The 25077-nt window shown below is 40.5% G+C and overlaps 1 protein-coding gene across 1 annotated transcript in view; it reads left to right on the plus strand.

The window, feature by feature from the left end:
* Positions 1-25077, plus strand: part of ADGRF1 (adhesion G protein-coupled receptor F1) — a 36821-nt gene that overhangs the window by 4861 nt on the left and 6883 nt on the right. The window contains exons 2-12 of the mRNA XM_008263018.5: positions 6146-6212; positions 7686-7816; positions 9512-9569; positions 11558-11707; positions 12875-13048; positions 14930-15030; positions 15852-15910; positions 16472-16623; positions 18185-18348; positions 20342-20530; positions 22185-23558. Of these exons, the coding sequence (XP_008261240.2) occupies positions 7748-7816; positions 9512-9569; positions 11558-11707; positions 12875-13048; positions 14930-15030; positions 15852-15910; positions 16472-16623; positions 18185-18348; positions 20342-20530; positions 22185-23558 (2490 nt within the window). The 5' untranslated portion in view covers positions 6146-6212; positions 7686-7747. The remainder of the gene's footprint in view (positions 1-6145; positions 6213-7685; positions 7817-9511; positions 9570-11557; positions 11708-12874; positions 13049-14929; positions 15031-15851; positions 15911-16471; positions 16624-18184; positions 18349-20341; positions 20531-22184; positions 23559-25077) is intronic.

The following is a 25077-nucleotide window of genomic DNA, read 5'->3' on the forward strand; positions in this document are numbered from 1 at the left end:
AGGTGGAGGATTAGCCTATTGAGCCACAGCGCTGGCCTAAAATTATTTTTAAAACTAAAAATGTATTAGGAAAAAACATAGAAAAAAAATTTTACAATGTTTATGTAGAAAAAAAAATCCTTAGCAAAATCTCATTTAAAATGTTATGGAAAAGATTGACAGATGATATTTCCTGAACATTCAAATCTTTTGTGCAGAGGAAAACAACAAACAAGGTTTGAAAATGAATCTTGATGTGAATGGAATGGGAGAGGGAGCGGGAGATGGGAAGGTTGTGGGTGGGAGGGAAGTTATGGGGGGGGGAGCAACTGTAATCCAAATGCTGTACTTTGGAAATTTATATTTATTAAATAAAAGTTAAAAAAAAGGTTAAAAGATGAAAGACATGAGCAAATATTTATGGCACAAATGACAAGGAGCTAATAACCATTGCATATAAAGGTCTCCTAAGGATTAATTCTTAAGAAGCAGATGAATATTCCAATAGAAATACTTAGAACAATGATTTAAACAAGTCAAACTCAAAAACATATAGTCAATAAAGATTTGAAGAATGTGAACTAGCCTTACTAATAATCAAGGACATGAATATTACTATAAGATAAAACTTTTGCCTATAAGTTGGGCAACATGAAGAGGGTGTCGGAGTCTGATCAAACAGACAATTCTACCCTTTATCAGGGAGAGTAAATGGCTACAAAGAGGCAGGGCACTTTGGTCATGTCTACTAAAACTCAAAAAATATATCAATCTTTTGAAGCAACATTTTACTTTTAACCTAGAAAATCCTGGTTTGTCTGGAAACTTAGCAGAAAAAAATATTTGAGAGTAAAGTGTGGGAAGTCCAAAAAGCTTTGAGAATGAGTTTGTTCTTCATTCTGTCCTCAGTGTGCAGCCTTGAATTTTTTGAGAATGCATTGGCATGGTGTTTTAGAATAGGTGGAATCCCAGGTTCTAGAAGAATCATTTGGGAAATATGATTGAAAAATTTGCTTTTTGCTCTTTGGAAATTATAAAAAATGTGCTATTAACGTGCTATGGCCATATAAACAATGTTTTCCAGTAGATCTGAAAGTTTCTGTCTCAGGATTGCATGAGAAATAATATATTTATTTTATCCTTATTTAAAAATAGATCACCCATTAAGAGTTTGTAACATCTTTAATTTTCCTATTCACAAATAAAGACCCCACAGAGTCCGTTTTGTAGATTCTTTACAGCAGGCCTGGTGATGTGTGTTTCATCCTTTGGCTGTCAGTCTCATTAGATACTAATGCTCACATTTGTTAGGAAGATTGATTAGAAACATATATTCTTCCTTCTGAAAAGAGCAAGCCAATTGGTAAGGAATTCTGATGGGGATCAAATCAGCAATTGTGACTTCACTTAAATCAAGTCAAAGGCTATGAATTCTAACTGGCTCACAGTCCGCAGCACATATTAGATTCTGTTTGAAGAGAAATTTAGGGAAATAGTTGATATATTCTTTTTCCTTAGAATTTAGGTCTACCCTTTTCTTTTTCTGCAAGTGTGAAACCGAAGTAATTATCAATTTATAAGTTTGCCCAAATAACCAAATCAATACATATGAAAGCATTTAGAAAAGTTGTAAAAGAACTCTTGTCATTTCTTCTTGTTAGATAACTGTCACCTCTTTGGAAGGCTGTTCAGATATTTTTCTAAAGCAAACAATTCAAGAGGAAGCTCAACTCTGCTTTTTACCTACTGTAATTAATCAATGTCAGGTGTGGAGATGAGAAGTAGGCTTGAGCCAGGGATTCCGGAAGGGCTCGGTCCTCATTGCTAAGCTGAAGGCTTGGCTGGAAGGGAGAATTCGGCACTCTTTCTGGAATGTTCTTAATCATCCTTCAAGGGCTTCCTGGTAAGTCCTGTTGCACGGAACTCCTGGTGACCAGAGAAAACCTCAGTCACACGGGCACTGCAGAGAGCCAAACAGTGAGGCTTGCAGTTAGGCCTTTGACAATCAAATCGGGCTGGGTTCATCTTCTGCAAGAAACAAACTCTACCAGGATGCCAGAAGATGTATTGAGTGATGAGCTAAGAACACCAAATCATGATGAATGAACTTTTCTGTGATACAAAGCACAGACTACGTAGACAGAAAAACAGAATCCTTGTTAACGGAGTGGAAGGTTGAGCAATGCTGAAAAACCAAAACAAGAGAAATGCTGTTAAGCTGAGGTTATAATGAATGCTAAGGAACCAAGACTCATTCAAAGTGTGTCTTAATTTGTGATAAAAAAGGTTCAGAATAAAAGCTGGGTCACAAATTATACTCTGAAAAGGCATCCATTCAATGAAACACGGGAAAGATTAAGTTGGGATTCTTGAACAAATTGACTCAATAACCCAGCAGTGTTTGCAAATTGGGTCTGGAGCTCATAGCTTTGTGAGTTTCTCATAATCTGTGGAGCTACAATCATGATGTCCCTGCAGGACTAGGAGGGTGCTCCAGAAAGTTTGTGAAGTGGAATTAAAAAATATTTATTTTGATGCAAAAAAACTGAAATATATGTATACAAAGGGTCTTCAAAAATTTTCTGGAAAATATGCATTATGAAAAATTTTGCATGGATTTCAAATTTTTTATGTATCAAAATGAACTTGTCTGAATTCCATTTTCCATGAACTTTCTGAAGTACTTTCACAGGTCAGTGAACAGTGTGAGAAGGTCTGCAGATCTGGAAGCCCTCAATAAAAATAGTGGTGGAACAAGTAAAAGTTTAGTGACTGCTCAAGTGTCCCAGGGAGGGTAACTAATTGAATAATCATTTTTGTATCTTCCAGACATAAACTAGGATTCTTAAAAGTCATCTCTCTGTTCCTAAATCTGAACACATGACATACATGGAATTTGTATAACTTAATTAAATAAAAATAAATAAATAAATAAAGTCTTTCCTGTATTCTGAATTTCAGGGCTGAATTTTCTATAGTTCTTGGGCCTTCTCAAGAGATATTTAGCAATGTAATGATCAGTTTGAGGAGAAAACAAAATAAAAATCAGTAAAAGTTTTCATTATTTCCAGGCTTAAATTTGGTAACTGGGTGACATTAACGAAAGAACAATTAAATTATCAGTCTACAAAGTGGGAAATAGACATATAGTAGACTCTGAATGTGAATGGAACTGAGCTCCCCTTATTTTATCTCTTACTTTATAAATGAGGAAACCAAGTTCAAGGTTTTTAATCTTGCACAAGTCCTCAAAGATAGGGGATAAACCTGAGAACAAACCTAATTCATCCATATCCCTTCTCACTATTATGATAAATATGGGGAAACATGCTAAATTATAAGATACACATTTAACACTATTGTGCTCACATGTATAGATGTCCACTGAGATTCTGAATAATCCGTGTTCTTCCAGAAGAAGTTTTCCTGGCTCCTAAAATCAACAAAACCTTGTAACATTTTTCTAGTTGTGTAATAGGTTATCTTTTCTGTATTTCCACATATTTGTCCCACTGTCTTCTGTATCTGTGTGTCTAAAGTAACACATACATACAAATCACACATCTTTTTTCCAAGGCAAGTGGCTCAAAAGGAAGATCTCCATGAAAAATGTTTCAAAAAAAAAATGAGAATTAAATAGAACCAAAGTTTTATATTCCTTTACCTAATTCTATTTGTCATGATATGTTACAGCTCCTTTGTGGAGACCTGCTCTTTCCATTGATGCATGTGTGCATGTGTGTGTGTGGTATATCTGTGCACATGTGGGCATGTGAACCCAAGACAGAGAGAAGAGAGACGGCTCTCTTGGGAATTCTATTTATAGAGGAAGAAACATAAGCCCATAAATACTGAACCCAGAAAAGCAACCCAGAGTTCAACTGTGCCTAAGATTAGGTTGTAGCTAAAAATGCTGGGAAGTATAGGTGTGAGCAGTTCCAACTAAGCACCACTGTTGATAAGGAGACAGCTGTTGACATAATAAATGATACTTGAATTCCATAAATACATAACTTAAAGAATAGGGAGATAACGGAGAGCTGTCTCCAGAGGCATACAGCAAATTCTATGATTGTTCACTGTAAACTGAAGGACAGGGATTATCAGGAATGAATTCACTTAAATGAATTCAAGGAAGTGTGTGGGGGGACTCCCACCATAGCCAAGCCTTCCCACAGAAGCTCACGCCGACACAGCTGTAGGTCAGGCATCACTGGTCTCCAGCTGTCACAGAAGGAGGTGTGATATAAACAGGCCAAACTCTAATGACAGCAGCAGTTGCTCATCTGTGGGAAGGACACAAGGATTCTGAGAATGTTTGAATTATCAGGACCCTTCCGTCATAGAAGAGAAGTGACGAAAATGCTATGGGCTTTATATCTACTAAATGCAAAGTGACGTGGAATTTATGATTGCTCTGTGCACGCACACACTACACGCACACACAAAGTATTTCCTGACATCCTCTGGCCAGGGAAATGCCTTGGAGGCAGATAATTCAATTTCTGTAAAAATGTACTTTTATCACCTTGAGGCTGGGATTCATCCATTTGCACATCAGTGGTCATTAACCCAGGAACATATTTTTGTGATAAGCTAATATGAATCAGAAGTCAAATTCATTTTTTAAAGATTTTATTTATTGAGTTGAGAGGTAGAGTTACAGACAGAGAGAGAGACAGAGACAGAGACAGAGACAGAGACAAAGAGAAAGGCTGGTTCACTCCCCAAATGGCCGCAACAGCCAGAGCTGGGCCAATCCAAAGCCAGGAGCCAGGAGCTTCTTCCAGGTCTCCCATGAAGGTGCAGGGACCCAAGGACTTGGGCTGTCTTCCACTGCTTTTCCAGGCTGTTAGCAGGGAGCTAGATCAGAAGAGGAGCAGCCTGGATATGAGCTGGTACCCATATGGGATGCTGGCACTGCAGGTGGAGACTTAAACTACTTCATCACAGCACCAGCCCCTTAAGTCAAATTCTAACACAACTCTAGAAAGAGATAAAGCAAGATAATGGCTAAGACCCTCAAGCAATCTTCCACAGAGACACCAACTTCAACACCCATTCAAATATCGTGTCACCCTCATAAGAGTCAAGGAAGCCAGGTAAAAGACCTCAGTGCCTGGTTTCTGCATGGTGATAAGAAAAGATGCATTGGGGTGGGCGATGTGGCCCTGGCCTGAAGCGCCGGCATCCCAAATGGGCGCCGGTTCTAGTCCAGGCTGCTTCTCTTTGGATCCAGCTCTCTGCTATGGCCTGAGAAAGCAGTAGAAGATGGCCTACGTCCTTGGATCCCTGCATCCCCGTGGCAGACCTGGAAGAAGCTCCTGGCTCCTGGCTTTGGAGCGGCGCAGCTCCAGCCATTGCAGCCATCTGGGGAGTGAAACAGAAGATGGAAGACCTCTCTCTGTCTCTACCTCTCTCTGTAACTCTTTCAAATAAATAAAATAAATCTTAAAAAAAAAAAAAGAAAAAATGCATTGAAGAAAAGGTTTCTGGGGTCACCAAGAACCTTTAAAGAAAAAGCAGATACAAAGTAACATATTTCATATAGCCTATTTTCCATGCATTTTTAGAACCCCCTAGGAAAGATCACAGCTGAAAAAATAGGCTTTATGTATGATAGTTCTTACCCTGCATCTGATGTGTGGGCTTGTCCGGTGAAGCCCACATTGTCGGCATCATGGGGCTACAGCATTCTTCGACAAGAAGCACCAGAGACACGTTTCAGTGAACATGTCCATTTATTGACAATCAGGTACAGACTTTTAAAGGGCAGGCAAAGAGGGAGTAACTGGTTCAGGGCAACACTAATTCTATAGGATAAAGCTGATACTGGCACTTCTATGCTCCAATCAGCTTGAGGGTCAGGTAGCCTACGTAGCCTTCCAGGTGGTCCTTATGTGTCTGGGCCATACCCGGGAGCTGTTTACCTGGTTGACAATTACAAGGCCCTTCAATGAAAGTGGAGTTTGGGGAAAAGTGCTTGGGGCTCCTGCCACCTGCCAGTAGTCAGGTCATGTGTGGCTCTCAGTGTGCTTGAGTCCCCGACCAGGGTCCTGGGAGGCATGGTGTGCAATGCCCTGTTAACCTCCTGCATGGGCTAGGCAGGCCGTCTGCCAGTCAGGCACAGGATCACCCACGCTAATGCTTTCTCTTTTCTCTTTAGATCAGGGGGCAGTGCTGGTGGAGATGATGCGGTTTGCCTGAAGCTTGGAGCACACCCAGGCAGCAAGGTAAAAACTGGAAAAAAACAAAAACAAGAACAAAACAAAAGCTGTGTTCTCTGTACTACTCTTGTCAAGGACACTTGGTCCAAGAGTAGATTATTGAGTTTGGGAATCATAACTTTTTATCTTTTACTGTGAAGATGTGGAAGAAACATTGAGAGGCCACAGGAAAGTGTTCCTTCAAGCTCCCTTGATGCTGTCCAACTAAGCTTTTAGCAATGCTCTAAAGTGTTCTGTATCAAACTACCCAACATCGTGGCCACCAGTAACATGTGACTACTGAGCAGCTGAAATGTGACTAGCATGACTGAGGAACTGACTTGGAAAATTTAGTTTATTTTAACCACAATTAAGATCTGGAGAGCCACACATGGGTATTGTATGAGGAGGTCTTCAAAAAGTTCATGGATAATGTGTGTCATGAAAGAATCAAGTATGGATTTCAACTTTTTTTTCTGCACTAAAATAAACATCATTTACTTTCATTTTCCATGAACTTCCTAAATCCCTCATGTAAGACAAAACAGGTATCTCTTTTAAATTATTTATTTAGTTATTTTTTATTTATTTACAAGGTGGTGGTGGGGTGTGTGTGTGTGAGAGAGGGAGAGAGAAAGAGAGAGAGAGAGAGAGAGAGAGAGAGAGAGAGAGAGAAATTGATTTTATCCACTGGTTTACTCTGCAAATGCTGGCAAGAGCAGAGGCTGGGCCAAGCTAACGCCTGGAGCCCAGAACTCAGTGCAGGTATCATACATGCGTAACAGAACTCAAGTACTTGAGCCATCACCTGCTGCCTTCAAAGATATGTGTTAAAAGGAAGCTGGAATCTCAGGTGGAGCTGGGACTTGAACCCAGGCATTATGATACAGGATTTAGGCATTCCAAGTGGCATTTTATCCACAGAAACAAATGCCAACCTATGGACAGAAAAGTTCTAATCTATTATGATTTTGCTTTGATACCAAATAACCTTGTTATAAATGATCAATTTTATGACCATGACAATGTGTTGAGTTTCGTCCAAATTATTTAAGATAACCAATAGACTTGAGGACAGTTTATTGCAAATTGGGTCAACTATAAAGAAGGAATCTGTTGGATAGTTTCCTTACTATCCTTAGCATTTTTGTTTAAACACTTTAATTCTATCCTTGTGATAATGGTTCTAAGGGTACTTGGTTATTTTAGTACTTACCTTTCTGGAGATGAAAAGGAAACTTCAGTGGAATATAAAACCATGGTTTTCAAAGAGCTCTGTTCCAGCACAATTTTCTTGTAAGTTTGTCAGGATGGAAATTTACTACTTCTGCAGTGGGAACAGAAGTAATGGTGCCACAGCCTCTGTGAAGTGGAAAAGTAATCAAGCACTCAGGGATGCTAATGAGCTCAGTGGGGCCCTACCACAGCATGCACTTTCACATTGTGGCTGGAATCACTCCCATTTGGGCCTCAGCCTTACATGGTACATTGCTTGTCTAGTCACAGACCGAGCACCTGGCTGTCCATGCACCGGCCAGTGGAGAGCAGAGGGCCTGCTGACAATGAGACTTGGAGTGCTGTGGCTCGTCTTTTTCTTCACTGTCACTGAGGGCCACGAGGGCTTCCCAGTGGTGAGTTGGCCTATGTCCCTTTTTCTTTTCAACCATCTCTCCTGTCTCCTTCTGATGATTTGGAAACCATCGCTTTTTAGACAACTGAAACTACAGACTATCATGGACTGGGGGTCAGAGTTCCTGGGTTCTTGTCTCAACATTACCAGTATTCACCATGAAGTTGTTTTCATCAGCTTTTGATTGCTAGAACAAAGTGGCTGAGCAACTAAATTTATTTAAAAAAAGGAAGTATATTTTGGCTTACAGTAATGGAGGTGCATATTGCAAGATAGAGTGGACCCCATTGGTTTGGCCTCTGCTGCTGGGGTTATCACTGGCGGAATCTAGAGGTGGCTCAGAGCATCCCACAGCAAGATGCAGGAAGTGTGTGTTTGTCTGTCCATGTGGTCTCTCACAAAGCCTCCAGGATTCAGTTGGGGGGCCCCTTCCTATTGCCCTTATCCGATCTAATCACTTTCCAAAGGCCTCACCTCCATACACCTTAATTTTATTGCTTCCATTCTCTTGGTACCATTAACTTAGATTAGGTTTAGACTTTGGGAACTAAATTCACAAGTTAGGGGAACAAATATTTAAGCCACAGCAGTGGCCTTGGATGAGTAATTTAATTTCTTGGAGCCTATGTGACTGAACCACAAAATGAAGATATTCAATTACACCATCTTGGTTATCTTTTCTAGCTCAACACATTCTCTACTATGGCCTCTTTGGTGCAGGAAAAGCACATGGATTATTACCAATCCTTGGACACCATTTCCTGTTAACACTCACTTTCTTGATATTTTGCTCCAGGGCCTTGTTTTAAAGTTCTCTTTGTGCTGATGACTCCACAGTATCCATCTCAAACCTCAACCCTGAACTTTTACGCTGGCCTTTTTACTTCATATTGTTACTTCCAGTTGGACACTCAATAGTCCCCTCAACTTCATATGTCCAAAGTCAAACTCTTGATTTTTCTCATCAGGTTTACCCATCATTTCCTATCTTAGAAAGTGGTCTTACCATTTGTCTAGCTGCTTGGCAGAAAAACTTGGTATCATGCTTAACTCTTCTCACATTTGAAGTCTAAGCCATTGGCATCACTTTTCGACTTTACTTTAAAATACATACAGAATTCCAACACTTCTTACTGTGTCCATGGCTGTCACCTAGACCTAGTCCTTGGACATCTCTCATCTGCTTTATTTCAATAATCCCTGACATGCTGTCATTACTTCCGTTTGTTCTCTACATGCCTTCATGATCGAGCTTCCAGAAAGTCAACTAGAACATGTGTTTTAGAATCTTTCAGTGGTTTCAAGTCAAAGGTAAAACCCTTTCAAGGGCCCATAGAGATCCACATGACCTGTCTCCCCCAAGATTCTCTGCTCTCACTCCTTCCTTCTCCCTGCTCCTCAGCTACTCCAGTGTCCTCCCTCTGCCTTCACATACCACATATTTTCTTATTCATGGGCCTTTGCACATACTGTTCCCTCTGCCTTGAAAGCTTTTCCTCCAGGGATCCTTAATTCTCCCACCTTCAGGTCTTTGCTTAAAAGTTGCCTCAATGAGGACTTTCCTGGCTTCCTCCCTGCTATACCTGGCTTTGCTTTCAGATTCAGGATTTCATTTTCCCTGGGAAAACCAAGATGGAAGGCCTTTGAAGTACAACTCTCCAAAGCCTCATCATAACTAACTTTTTCTTTTTAACAGAGAAATGATAACATGAAAACAAAAAGAGAATTCAGTGTGGATAAGAAAAAGAATTCAGGTGAGACATCACTAGATAGTGCGGTGCAGTGAATTTCTGTGCCAGGAGAGTTCCAATCCCAGCAGTGCCTGATAGATATTTGTTACATTAGAAAACACCCAAAATCTGCAAAATTAGAATAATAGCAGTTTCTAAAAGCAAGACATTTATGAAGAATAAATCATACAATATAGGCATAACATTTTGCACCTTACCTGGCAAATGGCTGCTCCGTATATTTCCTTTTCTTCTTTGCCCTGATTCTAATCATGTAATTAATTAATGGGCACAACTCTTAATCTTGGAATGAGTTGTGTTTTGAAATTTAGACCTGATGTTTCAAGTGCTGACTGCATTTCCTCACAGAAACAATGACGCACACTGGTGATATTAGGTGCCTGGTCAGTCCACAGAAGCCTTTCTTTCATGCAATGAATCTGCTATACAATGATGTGCTGATAGTACTATGGAATCCATCACCATACGAGGCTATGATTCCTTGGAAAAAGTCAAATCAAAAGTTCTCTTTTTTTAAGATTTATTTATTTATTTGAAAGTCAGAGAGAGAGAGAGAGAGAGAGAGAGAGAGAGAGAGATTGAGATTGAGATTCCATTTGCTGGTTCACTCTCCAAATGGCCATAATGCCAGGGCTGGGCCAGGCCTAAGCCAGGATCCAGGAGCTTCTTTTGGGTCTTCCACAAGGGTTCAGGGGCCCAAGTACTTGGGCCATCTTCTGCTGCTTTCCCAGGTACATCAGCAGGGAGCTGAATAGGAAGTGGAGCATCTGGGACTTGAACTGGCCAGCACCGCAGGCTGAGGCTTAACCTTCTACTCCACAGTGCTGGCCCCTCAAATCAAAATTTCAAGTTGGAGTGCCAAGAATACATTTTCCCCAACAGTACAAATGACAATAAAATACAAAAATTATTTATTTGGCTGTTAATATGTACCAAATAGTATTTAAAGTGCATGAGATGAATTCAAACCTCACACCGACCCTCTGAATTAAAGAAAATGTCATTTTTATTTACAGATAGTAAAACTAAGGCACAGAGCTAGGGGCAGGAGCCAGGATTCAAACCCAGTCAATCTTGCTCAAGACCCAGTGCTATTAACTCTTGACAATGTAGCTGGAGTAACTCTTTTTTTCTATTCTTCATTTCTCACCTTCTTGGGAAGTTTAAATGGTAATGCTCTTAGCTCCCACCTGACTTTCAAGACCTAGGGCATAGTTTCTAGCAGGAAAGAAGGTGCTGAGAGTAAGAGATGGACTGAAAGATTGGATTGTACATAGATGAGCCCCAAAGGATCTGAAAGCCCTAAGAATATCATAACAAGTTTCAGATGAATGAATCTAAAGGAATTTTGGATGGGAGAGGACTCATAAGGTTCATCTTCTCCCCCAAATCAAAAACAATGAATGGCTTCTCCTTGGGAAAAAGGACAAGTGCTCCTCGGAAATGATTAGCTGGAAATGAGGGTGCACTAAGCCTCAAGTTAAGGTGTAACTCTGTGTGGCTTTTGTATTTTACATAAGCACTCAAACTCGCCTAATTAATAGAAAAGAAGAAAGTGCTCTTTGGAAAGTGTGAGATTGGGGGCTTTATATTGAAGATACTTCATGGAGCCCAGAGAAGGAGTGATAAGGATTTTCTCACCTCCGGTCCTTTCAGTCTTGACATCTAGGACTTGAGTCTGCATGGAGATTGAGGAAGTATGTAATGTCAGGAAAGTGATGCTGGGGAGACTCAGAGAACACAGTGTTTCTTGCCTGGCAGAAGTACAGGTTGCATGTATATTAGGTTTATGTGGCAACTGCCTGATTATGTTTACTTAGGATGTTCATTTTGGGTAAATGCCTGATGAGCAGAACTCAGCACCAAGCAGCGTGTGCTCGTCCATGACCTTTAGCGTGAATCTAATGAGGGCTTTGCTGTCTTTTCCTCAGCCATATCCCACCCCACCCCCCAACAGCCAGAGACATTTCTGACTCCCTGTCTCTCTTTAGGACCCATCCAGGAATATGAACTGCTGCTTCAGGTGACCTATAGAGACGCAGAGGAGAAAAAATTCTTGGAGAATTTTCTGGAGCTCTTGAATCCTCCACCATTATGGTTCTACGGGCCAGTGAAGATCATCAGAGCAAAGGCCACCACGTGTAAGCCAGCAAGCTCTTGCTGGAGGGTGTAAACAGATCAATCAGTTTAGGTTGGATTATGCTGTAGAAATGGTCATCCTTAAATCTCTTTGACTTGAAGCAATAAAGGTTTCATTTCTTCTTCATGCTCCACTTCCATGGGAAGTTGGCAGAGGAACTGTGTCTGTGGTCGTCAGTTGGGAACCCAGGCTGATGCATCAGTCCCTATCTGAAATGTTCCGATAGTGAGCAATGAAGAAATAAAACCCTGGAGAACTTCACTGAAGTAATTGAATTGTCTAACTCAGAAATGACAAAAAATTCTACTTGTGATTTATTGGCCAGAACTGGTCCCATGGCCCTATTCAATCTCAGAGGGCCAGGACATGCAATTTTAATGTGTGCTTGGAAGAAATCAATAAATATTTGATTGACAGCACTAATAACCATAAAGGTGATATTATGAGAGGTTAAATGATTATTCTAAAGCAGGTATTCTCAAAGTACTGTGCCCAGGCCAGCATCATCGGCATCAGGAAATTGAATGAAAATGTAAATTCTTTTCCTTATCTCAGATTTGCTAAGAATCTCTGGAGTGAGATCTTCCAGGTCATCCCAATGAATAATGAAGTTTGAGCACCACTGATTACACATTGTTTTGCGTATTTTCACCAAGGTTTGCTCCATTTTTTTTTGATTATTAAAAAGGGTGACTTTTGGTGAGAATTTCAGGTGCAATAGAAGAAAATGAGCATACAAAATTGGCTGATGAAGCTTTGTCATCTTGACTTCCCCAGTTAAATCTCTCCACCTTTGCCATCTTGCTTGTAAGGCCTATATTGGGGTGGTTACAGGTTTACTGAGAGGGTAGTGACCAAAATACCCTCTAGATATTTGCCTACATTCCAGGTATTCTTTTCTGCCTCTCTCTTTTATTGCAACAGATAGCCACAGGGCACACATTATTCTTTGAGAGCTAAGCCCAGCCATTTTACTGCTATGTTTCTGATATCAACCTCAGAATTTATTGAGTTAGACATTTCCTTATGTTGCCATCCTGGACTCACCCTTCAGGATTTTGGTGAGAAACTCTTGGTTCAGATTCTAAGTCAGAGTCAATGATTTGAACTTTGCAGTAGTCAGTTCATAAATGAGGATCCATGAGACCAAGTTCTATCTTTTCTGCAGACTGTAGCAGCCTGAATGGAATATTGCGGTGTGGCTGTGAAGATAGCTACACATGGTTTCCTCCCTCATGCCTTGACCCCCGGTATTGCTGTCTTCACATGGCTGGATCACTCCCAAGCTGTGAATGTCATCTCAACAACCTCAGCCAGAGTGTCAATTTCTGCGAAAGAGCAAGTAAGCACAGGGTCTGTCCCACCCCATCATTTTTTTTTTTTGACAGGCAGAGTGGATAGTGAGAGAGTGAGAGACAGAGAGAAAGGTCTTCCTTTACTGTTGGTTCACCCTCCAATGGCTGCTGCGGCCAGTGCACCACATTGATCTGAAGCCGGGAGCCAGGTGCTTCTCCTGGTCTCCCATGCTGGTGCAGGGCCCAAGCACTTGGGCCATCCTCCACTGCACTCCCGGTCCACAGCAGAGAGCTGGCCTGGAAGAGGGGCAACCGGGACAGAATCTGGCACCCCGACCGGGACTAGAACCCGGGGTGCTGGTGCCGCAAGGTGGAGGATTAGCTTATTGAGCCACAGCGCCGGCCTGTCCCACCCCATCATGCAACAGAGTGGGGACTCCAGCTGTTGGCCTCACTGAGGAGAGTCAGTGTTCACAGAGAAATTCAAGAACAGTGATGATATTCTCTACTAGGTGCAGCTAAATGCAGTGGGCCCTTCATAAAGGCAGAAGAAACAGAAACACAAGTTGATGATTGGGCTATCACTTCAACCTCTAGGTACATCCAGGTCAGCTCTGTAGTTACATGATTCTGTTGAGATTTAGGGAGATTCAGTAAAATACCAAGTAGGGAAATTGCTTGAATAAGCAATATTTCTCTCCCTAGCCCTTTTTCACTTCTTTTGCCAAGATCAATTCTGGGCAAAGGGAAGTCTAGAGGTGTGAATGTAGGGAGGAAAGAAATGCTCAAAATTATGAATAAGTATGTGTACTGAATGAATTACCAAAGCAAAACACAAGTAAATGTCTAGCTTAGGAGCATGTGGAAGCTGAGTGAACTACTCTTGACTTAGGTTTTTGTTCAATGAGGTGAGCCAAACATGTGAACTCCAGTACTGGAACAACTTTAAGAAGTTTTCCCAAAGACAACTCTAGTTATCTGAAAACTCCAGATTTTGGTGGTGCTGAGCAAGAATGAGGGAGGAGCCTGAAACAGACTAGGTTAACCATGTATCCATGGTACCCGTCCCCTTCTCAGGAATGCAAGTTGTGGCAACATATATTTATTAAGAACTGTCCTTACAATCAGATATGGGACAAATTCTAGGAAGACACAAAGAAGCATTTATACATTAGCAGGTTAGTTGAGGCCAGGTGGTCCAGTAAGAAAGAAAACAATGTAATTTCTTCAACAAGTATGGATGAAAGCCCACTTTTTGAAAGATGGTCTTGTCTCATCCAACTTCAAGATATACAAAGACGCATCAGACAGGGGCTTCCCACGGAGTTATGGAATCGTGTGTAGATGAGACATGCACACAGATGGGTGTTTGGGCACAGAAGCTATAAGGGAGTATGAACAAAGTACTGTGGGGATGCATCTGGGGACCAGGGGAGGACTTCCAGGAGTGGTGACATTTGATCAGGTCCTAAATGAAGGTTAGATAGGATTTTTCCATACAGAGAACTGTAGCCTCCTGAGAAGGACAAGTATTATAATGGATGAGTAATGGACAAGTAAACAACAGACATGTTGGGGTTAGCAAGTAGTGGTTTGCTTTTACAATTTTTTTGGGGGACAATAATTAAACTGAATGCCTAGTTGGGATACATGTCAGTGTTCAGTGACTGCCTAGTGATATGTGAATGCTCATCTATTTACTTACTTGTCATTTGTCCTGGTTTCCAGCACTTTCACATTACTGTTCCAAATCACCATTGAAAACTCTGATTTTATTCTTCCTATATTATTTTTTGCAAACATGTATTATGAAAAGAAATTGAAATACTACTGTTGAATAGATGAAATCTAAATTGTACTCCTGATAAAATCAAGTTAGTAATTTACTGTATTCATGAACTTTTTTTTTTTTTTTTAAATCTCCAAAGAGGTTTGGGGCACTTTCAAAATTAACGAACGATTTACAAAAGACCTTTTGAATTCATCTTCTCCCATGTACTCCAAATACACAGCTGGAATTGAACTTCAAGTAAGCACTTTCAACTTATTATAAGGAATTGATTGCTAAATACAAGTTCAGATGTTTTCAATTCAGCATGTATATTTGATGCATATTATTCATTTATTTTCAATGTGGTATTACACTCCTTGAGCATTTTCTTTCTAGGAAAGTTTAGCAGCTGACTTGTTTACACTTCTCTTGTTTTCAGTGTTGCTCACTTATTTGAGTAATGCTGTGCTAAGGGTTTTTGGTTATTTTCTGTTTTTTGATTGGCCAAAAGAAAATTTTCATGACCTGAGCTTGACCATCAGCACTTGAGATTCTTCCATGAAGAAGACCCTCTCGTTAGAGGCTGATGAGAGTCACCAGACAAAGCTCTGTAATTCCTTATGAAGTCACATAAAAGCTAGATTAGCCTGGGATAGTGGCTCAGCTGTGGTTCTAACCATAGGGCATGAGCAAATACATTGCAGGTAGATTTGTTTTAGGTACTTATGGAGATCAATGGCTTGTTTTTTAATAAGAAACCAGATTTTGAGTCAATTTTTATATTATCTGGCATCGAACATATGCCCTATTCTAAGTAGCTATTATCCACTGATTATTTGCCATCTTAAAAATACATTTTCTGTGTTTTGTGTGTGCCTGCCTGTGTGTGTGTACACATATGCACTCAGCTGCTATTTTCACTGTATTTGTATGACATTCAACTACTTCCCATTGTATTTCTTTGCCTTGCTCATTTGCTACTGTTGGTTTATTTATTGTCTGCATCTACCTTTTCCTCAAATGTCTTTCTGAAGGGAAGGGACAAAGATTAACACATTGTGTTTTGTTTTCTTTCTAAGCTTAAAGAAGTGTACAAAGGAATTCAAGGTTTTGAGTCAGTTCAGGTCATCCAATTTCGGTAAGTAACACAATGTCTTTAGAAAATTTCCCCCAGGAGCTGGCACTGTGGCGTAGCAGGTTAAGCCCCTGCCTGTGATGCCGGCATCCCATATGGGCACCGAGTTGAGTACTGGCTGCTGCACTTCTGATCCAGCTCTCTGCTATGGCCTGGAAAAGCAGTACCCATGTAGGAGACCTGGAAGAAACTCCTGGCTCCTGGCTTTGAATTAGACCAGCTCCTGTCCTCCTTTAGACGTCACCTTCAATGAACCATTACACGGGGAGCCTTCCCTGACCAGCTTTGTGTGATGTGCGGTCTCACTTCCATCTGCTTCTCTTATCATTGTCTCTGTCCCTCATAGTACTTAATACAATTTTTAAATGTATGTTTGAGTATTTGCTAGTTCCTCGTTTCCTATTTGCTTTGCTTCCCCAACTAGAATATAGGTTCCATGAAAGCAGAGACAAAATCTGTTCAGTGATTCCTATGGACTCAGTACCATGTATACACAGAATGGGCCCTGAGTGATTGGTTGAGTAAATAGTGAATCCCACTTTTCTTTCTACATCAATACTGCAGAGAAGGAAGCATTGCTGTTGGCTATGAAGTTATTGGCTCCAGCAGCACATCAGAGCTACTGTCCTCCATTGAGCAGGTGGCAGATAAGGCTAAGGCAGCCCTTCACAAGCTGTTTCCATTGGAAGATAGCTCTTTCAAAGTGTTCAGAAAAGGTAATACTGGATTCCCATTGTCTGCTTTGGTTAGCAAATTCCTTTAGTTAGTAGCTCATTTGTGTCTTCAGGAAGTAGGTGGGCAGTGTTTCTGATAAACAAATGGTCTAAAACTGACTTTCAGTAGAAATAGGTGGCTGTTTTCCCTCACTGTGATAAAACTAAACTGCAGCTGACTATTTCAATTCCTTACTAATGAATACTCTGATCTCCATCTCCCAGTGTAAGCGTTGTGGAAGGCTGATTTCACTGCAGACTGGTAAACACATTGAAAGAGCCCTGGGGCTAACAATATTTCTAAATCACAATCCAAGGAAAGAACGCAATTATCTATGGTTTCACACGCACTCACACAAATTCATTACTTTTTTCTTTTCATGTCTTTCTAAAAATTTATTTTTGATGGACACATGGTAATTGTGTGTATTTATGGAAGACAATGCAATGTTTCAATACATGTATATACTGTTTTATGGTCAAATCAGGGTAATCAGTGTATCTATCACTTTAAATATTTATCTTTTTTTCCAATGATAACATTCAAAATCCTTTCTTCTATCTGTTTTGAAATATGCAATATCATTCAACCATTAAAATGATTAAATAAAGGACATTATGTTGTGTGAAATAAGCCAGGAACAGAAGGACTAATACTACATAATATCACTCACATGTAGCACCTAAAAAATAGTTGATCTCCTGAAAGTTGACAGTTGAATGGTGGTTAGCAGAAGCTGGGGACAGTGGGAGGGTGGGGGAGGGGAGGTGGACCAATGGGTTGCAATTAGAAAGGAAAAATAAGGTCGTGTTTTGTTTCATGGTGTGGGGACTCTAGTTAGTGATACTGTATTGTATATCCCTTTTACTTCTGTACGTTTAATCTTAAACCTCTACTGCTAAAATATGTGCCACTTTTTCTCAGTGTTTATTTAACATTTACTAAGAGATCAAAGTGTCTAGGCAATTAAGACAACAATTAAGAAAACAAAGAAAGATAGCAGCCCTTGTGGATCTTCCACTCAATATCTTCATCCCCCAGTTCCGTTCATGCTATGTCTTTATTGTTAAGGGCCAGCTGCTAGGGTACTTCCCTACTGTTGCAATGGGAGAAGCTTTTAAAGGGGTTAAGAGGTAAGGGGTACCTTTACATAGCAACTGCTGATCTTCTAACGTATCATTACTGTTTTGTGCCATAGTCTCTTAAAGATTTTCTGGCTTTCTAGTGTTCCCTTAAAGAGTAAAAATGTTTCCTAACAGTGATCATATCTTGCTTGATTTTTACCTAATACTCATTTACATGTTGGTACATTGTTAAAGTGATATTGCCACAGATTAGACACCTGGAGGGAGGAGCCAGTTCAGGGAAGGGGACTCTTTAAGGAAAAGGATGGACACTGATAAAGATGAAGCTGGACATCGAAGATGAACTTCTGCTTAGAGAGTCTGCCTGGGTTTGGCTCTGCCATATGACTTCCAGAACATTTAAACATTTCTACATGGTTTAGAAAGCACACTAGGATATTCTGAGTCAGTTTTCCTTTCTGTTTTCATTATTTTTCAGCCCAGTGTAACAACATTGTCTTTGGATTTGGTTCTATCAACGATGAGTACACTCTTCCCTGTAGCAGTGGCTACAATGGAAACATCACAGCCAGGTGCCAGTCCTCTGGGTGGCAGGTCATCAGGGAGAACTGCGTGCTGTCTCAGCTACAAGAACTGCAGAAGGTGAAGCATTTCTACTTTGTGGATGAATCCTGGTGTTGAGACTCACATGGGGATTTCCCAGTAAGCCTGGCTACTTGAGAGTGAAATATATCTGTATGATCATTGTTCACAATGCATAAGGCAAGGGTGACATGAAACCCTGGGAAACCCAGAGAGCATAAATATGAGGCAGAGTCTAGGTGGCAGCTGAAAGGGTCAGAAAATGTCAGACTTGATGTTTTTTAGGGAAAAGTGCAGAGGAGTTAATCAGAGATCTGTGACAGATGATAGAGTGGCAAGCTGGCCTCAGAAGTCCAGAAGGCCTGGAAATCAAAGCTCAAAATGCAGGTGTGAAACAGAGCCAGTTGATTAAAACAAGTGAAGATACACACATATGAAAAATCCGAGCAGGGAACGGATCAGGCAGAGGCAAACCACACAAAATGACAGAACTACAGTGGACCTTAAGGGCCATCAGGTTTACCAACTCCTTTTATAGATCAAGAAACAAAAGACCAAGGGACCAACAGTCTCTCTGGTTGCAATACTGTTAAACTTTCTAGTTTCTTTCACATTTGATTTCCAGTTCAACTCTGTGACCTTCATATGATACTCTAAGTTTCAAGTGTTAAGCAAGGTGAATAGAAAGAAGGAAGTAAATAGTAATTAGAACTCAAGTCACAAAAGAAGAACTTCAAGACTCCAAGTTCACAGACACTGTTCTGCAAGTAGATCTTCATGTTGAGCAGAATGATTGCCCCAGCCGGAGACCCTGCTGTTGCCCTAGAGAACCTCAGAACGCTATTTTTTAAGAGAAGGCTGTGGAATCTTTACTTTTCTTTTTCAGACCTCAGGGAAAGCGGATTGGGTCAGAAAGCTTGTGGGGACTGTTGTTGCTCTTGATTGCTTTGTCTCAGTTCTGGATGTGGAAAATAGTTGTGACTAGAGTGTCCCAGGGCATGAGTGCAGGCAGATCCCAGGTGCCCTGGCCAGGGAACAGCACTGTCAGCTGAGAAGAACAAGAGGGATCACAGGTGGATCTGAGCTCCTGGACCAACTTGTATTGGATGGATATTTTTCCTTTACGACTTTCCAAGTTATTGCAATATAGTGGAAGTGGATGGGAGCTTCCAGTAAGTAAAACTCCAAATCCAGTGACTAAGTGGAGGCTTGCACAGCCCAGTGCTCAGAGCACTATGTATGTCTCTCCATCTTCCAGTGCCTCAAAGAATTCTCAACATAGTCCTTATAACACAGGATTAGTAACCAGTAAACTTTATTCTACCCTCTAGTTTAGCACTCTTTGGAAGGCCATCAAATCTAACTGAAACTCAGTTTTTATATAGTTTAGATAATAATGAATATAAAATTGGTTTTTAATGAAATTTTTCAAGTTTTAGTTTCCTTGGTTTTAAATAAGAATGTTGAAGAGACCTCCCTCAAAGGGTGTTGCAAGAATCCAGTCAGAGGCCGGTATTGGGGCATACTGGATTAAGCTGCTGCCTACGACACTGACCATAGGGGTGCCGGTTCAAGTCCTGGCTGTTCCACTTCTGATCTCTCTCCCTGCTAATGTGCCTGGGAAAACAGTGGAGGATGACCCAAGTGCTTGGACCCTTGCACCCATGTGGGAGACCTGGAATAGGCTCCTGGCTTTTGCCTGGTCCAGCATTGGGCCATTGTGGCCATTTAGGGATTGAACCAGTAGATGAAAGACCCCCCCTACCCCCCCCACACACCTTCCTCTCTCTATTTCTTATCTATGACTTTCAAACAAATAAATAAATCTTAAAAAATAAGAATTCAATCAGTGAATCCCTGGTAAAGTATTTTGCGCAATGGCTAGAATAGAGAAAACATCCAGTAACAGCTGTTGTTATCTGTGCTATATAATTATCCTACATCAAAATACACAGTGCAAATGTTAGTTTTGTGAGGCCAAGACATCTGATTTAAATTTGATGGAACATAAGCACTTCATAGTTTTTAAGAACTTAACCACTTTTATTTTTAGAATTTCAGTGTAATTGCAGACAATGCTACTGAGGCAGACATGTCATCCTTGGTGCACAATCTTTCAATCATCCTTCAGCAAAATGCTCCGACCACAGCTGGGAATCTGGCCTCAGTGGTGTCCATCCTGAGCAACGTTTCATCCCTTTCTTTGGCAAACCATTTCAGGGTGTCCAATTCGACAATGGAGGTATGGTCTGCCTGGGCTTGAAGGGCTCATGTTCAATGCTCTGTACTGTAGGAGAAATGACAAAAGCCTGAATGAAGAAGAGCCACTGGATAAGACAGGAAAGTTGCATCACAATCCTCTTGTGAGCTTTATTGCTTTCTCTGCAGTATACAAGGAACCCAAGCAGTCAATAGTAGGAGTTCAACTTAGGAGAGAGCTTTCCTGTGGAATCTTCCTGGGAAGCACCTGGTTTAGAGGAAGGAATAAGCTTCTGACTAAGTGACATGGTGCCAGTTTTTCAATATATGTTTATGGTCTGTAATTTTTCTTTCCTGTGACCACAGTTATGACTTTAGCAGTATGTATTTTAAGAACTCCCTTCTCTAGACTGGAGAATTCATAGTTTAGTTTGAGCATTAATAATTAATTTTAAACATTAAATACAAGATACATGGTCATTATAAGAATGTCAAAAAAGTGAATAATAATAAATGATCTGTCATCTGATCACCCTAGAACAGCCACTGTTAACATTTTAGGTAAGAAGAGAAACATAGGAGTTGATCAATAACTATTTATTTAACAAGTATTCTTCCATTTTAGATGTATGTGTTTTATATGTTAAAGTTTATTTCGATGTAGTACAATGAGTCTTCTAAAAATTTTTGGGAAATGTATATGATGAAAAACTTATGCATGGATTTAAAAAAATATATACCAAAATAAACTTACATTTTAATTCCATTTTCCCACAAACTATTGGAAGTATTCTTGTATTGTGTATTATAAAATCACAAATTTATGCATCATACATGATGTAAATATGAATGAGTTTAACTCAGGGAGTTAAAGAAAAGATACTCAAAAAAAATTTTTTTTTAGAAAACTTGACTACATGCTATTTACAAGAGACCAAATAAAATTAAATGCAAAGGCTAAAAATAAAATGAAAGATGAACACAGAGCAGACAAACAAAGCAAAAAAAAAAAAAAGCAGATTTTTTAGGGGTAAAGAAGTACACTGAGATTCTGGGCTAGAAGCCACAGAGATCGCATTAGGGTAAGACTCTACCAGCGTGACAGATGCCTGCACCTGAGGCCTGGGAACCAGGCCAGAAGTAAGACACTGGGTCCTACAGCAGAAAACGACAGTTTTCAAGGAGTTGCTTGGAAAAGGAATCTCTCAAGCTATCTGAAGTAAACAAAAGAACAAGAATGAATTCAAATTTGCACATCTTTGACATGAATTTAGTACTTCTGATGTTAGCAAAACAAACAGAAAATAGGAAAGCATTTTAAAGTGGTGTCTCCATCTTTGAGTGTCAAACCTTAGTCGCAGTGCAGTCATTTTACCCCCTCAGGAAGAAGCAAATTCACACTCATGCAGCCAAAATTGCAGGATGCTTTCTCATCCCATGCTGAAACTTCAGTGTGTTTACAAATGCCCGGGTGATCACCCTGGAAATGACATGATTCTGTTGACCCAAGTTCTGAACCCACAGTTCCCACAGGAACAGAGAAACAGAGCTGAATTGAATTGATGAGTTTGGATGTGGTTCTCGACTGAGCTGATTTCCTAGGCATTTTTCCTATACTTCATTCTAACGACAATCCATTCTTAGTCCTCTTACCTGTTTATTCAAAACACTAACTGAATTTCATCCTTCTATTTCAGGATGTTATCAGCATAGCTGACCATATCCTTAATTCATCATCAATAACTTACTGGGAAGTCTTACTGCAGGAAGAAAAGCATGTCAGCTCACAGTTACTAGAGACACTGGAAAACATCAGCATTCTGGTTCCTCTGACAGCTCTGCCTCTGAATTTTTCTGGAAAATTCATTAACTGGAAAGGGATTCCTGTGACTGAAAGTCAAGTCCAAGAGGGTTACAACTATCAGATGGAAATGTTGCAAAAAAACACCTCCATTCCTATCAGAGGCCACATATTAATTGGGCCAGACCAATTTCAGAGACCACTTCCTCAAACTATAATCAGCATGGCCTCATTGACCATGGGGAAAATTCTACCCATTACTACACATGAACATTTTCAGGTCAATGGACCTGTGATGTCTACAGTTATCCAAAACTATTCCGTCAGTGAAGTTTTCCTGACCTTTTCCAAGATAGAATCAAACCTGAGCCAGCCCCATTGCGTGTTTTGGGATTTTCGTAATTTGCAGTGGAACAATGCAGGCTGCTACCTCGTGAATGAAACTCCAGACACAGTGGTGTGTAAATGTACTCACCTGACCTCCTTCTCCATGTTGATGTCACCCTTTGTCCCCGCTGTGATCATCCCTGTTGTGAAATGGATCACCTATGTGGGACTGAGTATTTCCATCCTAAGTCTCACCTTATGCCTGGCCATTGAGGCTCTGCTATGGAAGCAAATCAAGAAAAGCCAGATTTCATACACACACCATATTTGCATGGTGAACCTAGCCCTGTCCCTGCTGATTGCTGATATTTGGTTTATTGTTGCTGCCACGGTGGACACTACGGAAAACCCTTCTGGACTCTGTATTGCTGCAGTGTTCTTTACACATTTTTTCTACCTCTCTTTGTTCTTCTGGATGCTCACACTTGGTGTCCTGTTGGCTTATCGGATCATCCTCGTGTTCCATCATATGGCCATGCCTTTGATGAAGGCTATCGGCTTCTGCATGGGCTATGGGTGCCCTCTTGTTATATCTGTCATCACCATTGCAGTCACACAACCTGGAGACAGCTACAAAAGTGAAGTGGTGTGTTGGCTTAACTGGTCCAGCGAGAGCAAACCACTTTTGGCTTTTGTTGTGCCTGCACTGACTATTGTGACTGTGAATTTTGTTGTGGTGATCTTAGTTCTCATGAAGCTCTGGAGGCCAGCTGTTGGAGAAAGACTGAGTCATGATGACAAGGCCACTGTCATCCGCATGGGGAAGAGCCTCCTCATTCTGACCCCTCTACTAGGGCTCACTTGGGGCTTTGGTATAGGAACAATGGTGGACAACCACAACTGGGCTTGGCACATAATTTTTGCATTACTCAATGCACTTCAGGTAAGAAAAATTAGAATAACCGGTTATATTTTGAACTAAATGGAATAAGTGTAAAGAACTCTGGTTAATACTGCTCTGGGAATTATCTCATCTCCTTGCCTCTAACAAAATTGAATCAAAACCAAATGGAAACAGTGAATAGAAAAACTCCATTTTCCCCATCATTTACCATAATATTGAAGCAAAATATTGGACTTTTTTAGTAATCCATTGCAAACCTTAAAGTAGCTTAACGTTCACGCAGCTGATGTTAATCTATCTTTCTGCTGATTCAGTCCTCTTTCTCTTTCCCAGATATCTAATAAAGCACACAAAGAAAGGAAATCAAAACTATTTGTTGGCTCTGAGTGGTGTAAAATAAATCCCCGGAGTGTAATAAAGCAGGAGCCAGCAAATGTGACCAGTAGCCTGTTTTTGTAAATAAGTTTTATTAGAGCACAGCCATGCCCACTAATTTACATATGATCTATGCTCTTGCAACCACACCAGAGTCAGGTAGTTGCATGATAGACTGTAGAGCTTGTGGAACCTAAAATGCTTCCAACTTGACTCATTATAGGAAAAGTTTTTTGATCCTTACTATAGAGGACAGGTTTCACACGGTATCGTCTGAGTGTTCAGACAGTGGGTAGACAAAGTAACACCTAGGTTTTGATGAATCTGGAAGAGAGCCTTCAATTCTGGTCCCGTGAAATTTTTGCTGGACTCCTTGGACCATGACTCAGTGAATCTTTGAGCTTTGGAGTTAAATAGGCCTGGACTCATACATCACTTAACCAACTATGTGACCTCTAACAAGTTACTTAATCTTTCTGTCACCCAATTCTCTCATCTGTGAAATAGACAATAATATGTTGCTTATATCATAGAGTAAACATGAGGGCTAAATGATAATTTAGCACTTGGGATAGTGCCAGGCACATAATAAATGCTCAATACCTGTCTTCTAACAACAGCTGATTCTCCAGTATTTAGCACACCAGCTATTCAGCACACCGCTATTCAGCACTTGTAGTAGTGTAGGTGGTAGTCATGGAAGGCATGCATCTAATGATGACGAGTTTGAGAGCTCTGATGAGAAAGTAAGGGTAGGTTCTTGTTGTCTGAACAGGCACCAGCTGAAGGTATTCTGACTTGGAGATGGATTTCAGGGTCCAAGAGAGCCTTTGCCAAGACTTCCCTGAGAGCTGTTCTTAAAGTAACAGGAAATCATACCCACTTTCAGGTCAAATCCCTTTACTTGTTCATTGGTTGGACCTCACTGCCTTCTTCCATCATGCATGGTGGATATTTATTAAATGCTTGGTCTAAAGAAAGGTCAAGATACAGCAGCAAAATGGAAGGTATTTTTTGGGGTTTGGCATGACTCAAAAAGGGAGAATGAATCTCTGCATGCATTTAAAACTTCATGCACACAACTATTTATTTATACACTCAATTTTTTTGAGTAATCTGTTTAGCTCTAGGCATTGTGGAGACTACACAGTATTATTGCCTTCAAGTAGAGAAAGAACAATTT

This window comes from Oryctolagus cuniculus, chromosome 5, assembly GCF_051225735.1.
Source record: "Oryctolagus cuniculus isolate XC-2025 breed Fujian yellow rabbit chromosome 5, ASM5122573v1, whole genome shotgun sequence".
Lineage (NCBI taxonomy): Eukaryota > Metazoa > Chordata > Mammalia > Lagomorpha > Leporidae > Oryctolagus > Oryctolagus cuniculus.